Raw genomic sequence first — 7,542 nt, forward strand, 5'->3', positions numbered from 1 at the left:
TAAATGGAAAATAATCTTGTTTTAAGTTTTATTTTACATTAACATATAAAAAGTCTCATTTTATGAGACATCTGAAGGAATCAAAACCACCTCTACATCTATTTTTTAAACTCCAAATTTGAAAACAATTTAACTTTATAATATTCTATATCAAAACAAAGAAAATTCCAAATACACACTTTGTACAAGGGTTTTCTTTAAAACACCCCCCTCAAATTTTCCCCCTCTCTCCCCAGAAATCCCCAAACCCTTCTGCATTCACAGCACTGGTTATTACATTTGTTTTCCTTATAAAAATCTTTTTACATTTTAAGTTGTGTACTGTTGAATTTTAACCAGTAATCTGGTTTAAAAGTTGTGCAAATAAACAAAAAAATATGAAAATAGTGTTATCAGTCTTTTTTTTCTTTTTTAATAAATCTCATAACAATAGCACTTTTTTTTGCCCTGAATCAATGGGAAAAGACACGCCAAATCCACTGGCTGAAATTCACCACTTTGCAATAATGCTTTTTTCCTGTTCCTTCATTTTTTTTTTCAACAGACAGACAACAAGGTTTTTATTTTTATAAATTATGATAAATTACAATATTTAAAATTATAAAATGATCTGCAGAGCCATGTCACATTACAAGTACATGTCACATACACTAGTAAAGTCCTTATTTTCCACCTCTCTTCCAGTGGCTTCCTTAAAAACAAAACAAAATTAAAGAGTACTTCCACATCTCATGATGGCATCTTTTGAAGACTGAGATGTTGATCAACCGCATCGACTGGAATTACAATTTTCTAGGCAGATTCCATACTGCCACTTACAGGCAAAGAAAGACCATTTTCCCTTCTTGTTCTCCATTGCAGTAGTTGTCTGCACGCATTGGGTCGATTTTATGCACACTTAAGAAATGGCTAACATAATCCGTGAAATGATACTGTGTTCAGACGTTTTCATTTTAAAAGTACTTGCTAATAAAACATACGTAACATAAGCAATGCTACTGCAGCTGAATAAAAAAGAAAAATATAATGCTGGTCAGTACTGTTGGTTTAAGAAGCAGTACAGTATATTAAAATGCCTCATTTGGAAATTTTAGTTTCCCTTGTTTTCCAGCAGTTAGGTATTTGGTATTGGAAGCCTATGTAAAGGAAAAGAACTTCTAAAAAATAATATTCTCTGCAGTTGGAATAATTAAATCTTCTACTCAGTCTCTGTTGGTGTTATTTGCTGCAAAGGCATGTAAGTTTCCCATCTGGCTCAGGCCACTCTGAATATGTGCAACATGGATTTCTACATTATTCTGAAAGCAGCTAAAAAAGGGAAAGGAAATATGATTAGCTACTTTATTTCATACATTGAGAAAAGCACATTTGAAAAGAGAAAAGTTGCATTTTAGTTAGGATGAAACTAAGATAATGAGTTCAGGGAAAGACTGAATCTCTTATATTAGCCATAGTTCTACTTGAGTGCTAGTTGAAAAAAATATGCTCTAACCAAGGAATATGCTGTAAAGGGAAGCTACTGAAGTGCTGGAAAGAGGATTAGCTTTTCATTCACTGGAAAGCTCTACTAAGTTGAATCTCCCTGCTAAACCAAAAATTAATACGAGGAACTTCACAAAGCTCATAGAAAAATTGAATTAAGAAATAATGGAATTGTCCCACAAGTTTTATTTTAATGATCCCTTATATTGTCTCCTGATTCCTTTATCTAAAAAAACATACATGGAATTTCTATTGTCAATAGATTAGATGTAACTGAACAGCTCTTTTAAAATTTATTCACAGGGTGCATTATATGAATTCAGTCACAAATATGTATAACTCTTAAAACTTATCATGGAAATCACTATGAATTTAATATAACAATGATTCAGGTACATCCAATGACTTACCTTATATTAGAAGCATCTATTGTACTCTTGATATCGTTCAATGAATCTGTCAGTGATTTAAATTCAAAGGAATTCAGGTCTCCTCCTTCTGCTAGGCACTGAAAGAAAAATCGTATTTCAACATTTAATCACAGTACAAATATAGACATGAACTTCCTAATATAATGTGCTGACATATCGTTTCTTAGCAACAAGTTAGCATAGTTATTGTTTAGGGTCAAAATTAAGAAATTTTCTTTGACATTTACCTTAATTTGTAATAATATAGCTGTAAGCCTAGAAATTAAGTCTGTAAGATTTTCATTTTCAACACAGGGCTGTCCTGTTGAGGAATTTGCATGCCGAACAATTTCCTGTGCTTCTTCTTCACATCTTCGTCTCATATCTGTGGGTTGATCTGCAGGCTGGAGTCCCTGGTCTGGAGCAAGCTGAATATACATGATTGAAACTTAAGATGTACATTCATAAGGCTACAGTTATCTCTATGTGTGTTTGTACCCTGTTTTCAGATTTGATTTTCATAATACTAGCATTCATAATTAAAATGATGCTCTCTTTTAACCCAAAAGTTTCTTCTTTTATCTAACACTGTTTTCTAAGCTGATGATGGTATGTATGAAGGGGTACCCCCGAAAACCCAAAAGTCCCCCCCAAAGCTATGCATTTAATGTCTTTTACAAAACAACCGTATCATCTTCAAAGTACTCTCCATTACACTTAGTACATTTGTCAAACCTGTGATTCCATTCTTTGAAATATTTAAAAACTCATCCTAAGAATATCTACAAGTGTGACAAAGGATATTTGTACACAGGTATTTTCCCTTTGCTACAAATAATACATGAATGTGGTGAGCATATGGAGGGAAAGCTATGAAAACTTCCTGGGCATAACCAAACACCCCCTTGAGGGAATGAAGTGCTGAACCTCGGGGGTGGGGGGTGGTGGTGGTCAGGACCATAATCTCTGGGAAATCAAGGTCAATTTGCAAAGCATAGTCCACGAAGATTATGTGCTCTATCCTACTTTGGTGAGCAGTCCCCGGGTCTTAAAGGATTGTGAATGATCATCTGAGTCGATCTCCCTGTCTGGAGCAAAGAAGAGGGAAACAATTGAAGACAATGGAAACAGTCCTGTGAACTTGTGGCTCACTCAAACCTCACTCTCCATGTCTATCAGAGCATAACTAGGTGGTGCTCACCTACCGCTACCAGCTATTCAGAAAGGGATCACCTTAGAAAATCCTCGCTAGAGAGAGAGAGAAAAAAAAAGTCCTCAAGAGAGTAGGAGAGAAATGTGGAAAACGCAATGTTTTGTTTAGAAATCATGTTTACCGGTCAGATAAATTGGTGGAACCCCTGAAACAATGGCCCTAGTCACCCTTTCAGGTATAGAAACGGCTCAATTTTCAGCCAAACAACAGTCTCTAAGGGGAAGAGTAAAACTGGTGAGGCACACACACACTTTAGAATAGTTAACCATTTGAAACCCAATTCAAGAGGGCTAGGAAAGGAGGAGGAATGCAAACAGAAAACACAGGAGGAAGTATGATAAGTGGTGTTACAATGAGGGAACTATAATGAACAAGATGAAACAAAGCGTGCATGAATTATTGAATGTAAAACTGATGATCTGCTCAGCAAACTGTCACCCGATTTACTTTTAAAAAGGCCTTGATAACATATGAAAATATACAAGGCCATTTGTCATCAATCCATTTCTTCATATTTTATCAGCTGTGTGATGTGGCATCTTGGACTAATTGGGGGGAACACTGTGTTTTTTTTTAGGAACAATGTGTTTATTAGCAAAACAAGTATTGCTTCTAAGTAACTGACAACCACTATAAATCAATAATAAAAGTAAATGGTAATTGCATGGTGATTCACAGCTGCTATATATTTGCTTTTTTACAACATATCTTAGTGCAGTCAGCATGGCTCTACCTTTGTCATGCCCTACCCTTGGTTTGTTGATATAGTGTCCAGTCATTTCAGTTTTAAATCTGTAAAAATCAACAATCCATGTATTGTGGTCTAAAATACTGCTGTACACAGGTATAATGTCCTTTTCTCAACAGTTTTAAATGCTATACCATTGACTAAATTAATGATATCACCAATGGAATTACCATATTCCCCAGGAGGATCATATATAGTGTCTTCCAATAAAATAATGATGTTTCTAAAGTGAACCAAGAACATATATAAACTATAGAACTATGAATGGATGTTGAGCTCACAATTGTAGCTAGTTATTATGACATGGCTCTGCTTAATGCTTGCCTTCATGAACAGATTACTGAAGATATGAGTAATACACAAAGTGCTAGAGAAAGAAGATGCCTGGCTATGAGAAAGAATAGCATCTGGATCTCAAAGGCTTGTTTTAAAACAAGCAGCCATGCCGTGGGGTCCACTCAAGCTGACCCCCATTTCTGTGACTTTCTGGAGAACCACTTCCTGGACAAGGAGGTGAAACTCCTCAAGAAGCTGGGCGACCACCTGACCAACCTCCGAGAGACTCACCCTCAAACACGACTAGGAACCTGCGGCGCCAGGGGGCTGTCTGCCTCCCCGCTGCCAGCCTCAGCCCTCTGCCTGAAACTGCCGTGCAGCGCCAACGCCCGGGAGCCCCTCTCCCAAGCCAGGGACCAAATGGAAACAATAAGGCTTCCCTTTGCAGCAAAAAAACAAAAAACAAGCAGCATCTAAGTGAGTAAGTACAAGCAAACCACTGAAAAATAAAAGAAAGAAGCACACCAGCCTATGTGATCCAAGGACTGTAAATAATACAATCCAAATCTGGAAGAAGGACGGTATTATATTAGAGCTTAAATTCTGAACACCTGGTTTGGTGGAAGGCTATGAATGAAAACCCAAAATCCATTTGCAGGGTCACCATGTGCATGAAGCTTCCAGTCAGTTACCTCTGAGGATGGACCAGGGGTGTGAATGGTCTTGTGTATCAGAATACATTGTAGGGTGAATTATTACAGATGGAGTTAGGTTAAAATGGGACACCTTGTCATTTGATCTCCCCTTTGACCCACTTTATATTTGTTCTAGTTTTTAATATTACTTGCTTTCTTTTATTGCTGTTATTTGAATTTTTTTCAAAGCCATTTTATTGGTAGTTATACAGATATCCTATCATTCCATAGTTCAATCACATCAGGCAGTACTGTACAATTGCTACCACAATCAGTTCCAAAATATTCTTTTCCTTCTTGAACTCCTTGACATAGGCTCCCTTTCACCCCACCACCATAACAATACGCCCCAGAAACCCTTACTCTACTTGCTGTCCTTAGAGGATCATCAATCCTCTTTTTCATGTACTGAAAAAGATGTAACCCAAATTCAAGAGGGTGACCCCTGTCATAACACATCTGAAGTAAAGCCCAATATGAACAACTAAAGAACAACAAAATACAGATAATGTTGAAAAACAGACGAAGCCTCACATGCATCAGATGGGGGGATCAACTGGCAAAGCTGTAACCGCCCAGGTCAGGTTTCTTTGTGGTCTTCTGTAGTCATCTCTCCATGAACCCTATTTGGTACCTAGGTTCCTCCCACCTCTATTATGGAGAGAAGGAACACCAGAAGCTTATTTCCTAAGCAGATCTCACAAATGTACCTTGGGCTCCCACTGTCATCCGTAGCCTTCTGCAAAGCAGACTCTCAGTTTAGGCTGTGCTATTACCCCCTCCTTCAGCTCCAGATGATATGATCTACAACCCTGCAGTGACCGATATTGGCGTGCTTCTTCCTTGTGGACTAAGTTGACATCTCACTTAGATGGCTGCTTGTCCAGAAACAAGCCTTAAAGACCCCAAATGCTATCTTATCTTATAGCTTGAAACCATCGAATTTCTTCACCACACTTTGCTATAGCACTCACATCTTGTGTTCCCTTTCGGAGGGTGAGTTCCTAGCAGGGCTATGATGTATGAACTAACTGTTCTTAAATTGAAGCTAGGATTTAGTGGGGACCCAAAACCCATTCCAGAATCCATGTGTTTTTTTTTTTTTTAATCTGCCGTTGGCTCTCTTTCACACACCCCCTTGTTATTTTATGGTAATTTATGCTTTCTGTTTGATTGAGATTTTTGTTTTGTCTTTTTTTCCCCTTGTATGTTTTTCTACGGATGAAATCCAGGATAGGAAATCTACAGAGATAATAACTGGATTAATAATTTCCTATAGGTCATATCAATATGAATGAGGAGGAGTGCGGAGCAGAGACCCAAAGCCCATCTGTACACAATTGGACATCCCCTTACAGAAGGGTCACAAGGAAGAGACGCGTCACTCAGGGTGCAGTATAGCATTGACGAAACATACAACTTTTCTCTAATGCAGTGGCTAACCACCTTCCTAATGCCGTGACCCTTTAATCCAGTTCCTCATGTTGTGAGCCCCAACCATAAAATTATTTTCGTTGTTACTTCATAACTGTAATTTTGCTACTGTTATGAATCGGGTGACCCTTGTGAAAGGGTCATTCGATCCCCAAAGGGGTCACAATCCACAGGTTGAGAACTGCTGCCTTATAGTAAGAAACTCAAATTTTAGGTTTAACTGTTGAACCACCTTTAAACATAATCATATGTAAACACAATTTGCAAATAATCATGTGATCCATATATCTAAAAGTCAAAAATTGATAGCTGTAATATAAGGTTTAAAGGAGGAAACAAAGTGATATTAACAGTGTAGTAAACACTATGTGAGAAAAAGCATGGAGGTAAAAACAGACCAAGGGAAAATAACCCAAAATATGGAATTAAAAGCGATTGTTTCTCGAAAACTTTTTAGAGATTATATTTGTAGTGAAAACAAACACAAACAAGAGGGTTGATAACTAGTATGTAAAACATTGAAGCTATGAGGAACAAAAAGTGTACATTAAAAAGGATTGTTTAAAGACTTAGTTTGCATTTTCGAAATGTGAAGGTATTAAGTTTCACATAAAGAATGGCAGGCACAATACCTATAAAAACAAAGACACCCCATTACTTACCTCGTAACAGTACTGTTGAACCTTTTGCAAGACTTTGTTTAGATCCTTGTTCAGTTGTTCAAGCTCTAGAACAATGGTTGCATATCTCCGCTGAAATTCAATGTTGATGGGCATTGAATATGATTTCTGAACAGAAAAACAAATTAGATCTTGATATCAAGTTTTATTCACTTAATTTAGCCTAAGTAATGGAATTTCAATGACCTAATAGATCTGACTTCTATACCACGAACTAAATGTTAATAAAATTATCTATATTCAATATTCTCATGTGTGATAATGGTATTGCTATCACTGAGATATCTATTTTTAATTTTAATAAATCATTTTATTGGGAGCTCTTACAACAATCCATACATCAATTGTATCAAGCACATTTGTACATTTGTTGCCATCATTTCCAAAACATTTTCTTTCTACTTGAGCCATTGGTATCAGCTCTTTTTCTCCCTCCCTTCTCTACCCTGCCACCTTTGTGAACCTTTGAAAATTTATAAATTATTGATGGTGCCCGGCTATCAAAAAGTATAGCGTCTGGGGCCTTAAAGGCTTGAAGGTAATCAAGCGGCCATCAAGCTCAGAAGCAACAAAGCCCACATGGAAGAAGCACACCAGCCTATGC

At 37.1% G+C, this 7,542-nt stretch overlaps 1 protein-coding gene across 1 annotated transcript in view; it reads right to left on the reverse strand.

Moving 5' to 3' along the window:
• Positions 1 to 237: 237 nt before the first annotated feature.
• The window catches only part of LIN9 (lin-9 DREAM MuvB core complex component), an 84,869-nt gene continuing 77,564 nt past the window's right edge, over positions 238 to 7,542 (reverse strand). The window contains exons 12-15 of the mRNA XM_004699949.2: positions 6,921 to 7,046; positions 2,141 to 2,320; positions 1,893 to 1,990; positions 238 to 1,308 (exon numbers count right to left, since the gene is read on the reverse strand). Of these exons, the coding sequence (XP_004700006.1) occupies positions 1,203 to 1,308; positions 1,893 to 1,990; positions 2,141 to 2,320; positions 6,921 to 7,046 (510 nt within the window). The 3' untranslated portion in view covers positions 238 to 1,202. The remainder of the gene's footprint in view (positions 1,309 to 1,892; positions 1,991 to 2,140; positions 2,321 to 6,920; positions 7,047 to 7,542) is intronic.

Source organism: Echinops telfairi, unplaced genomic scaffold, assembly GCF_000313985.2.
Source record: "Echinops telfairi isolate 266 unplaced genomic scaffold, ASM31398v2 ScPeMD7_7424;HRSCAF=8462, whole genome shotgun sequence".
Lineage (NCBI taxonomy): Eukaryota > Metazoa > Chordata > Mammalia > Afrosoricida > Tenrecidae > Echinops > Echinops telfairi.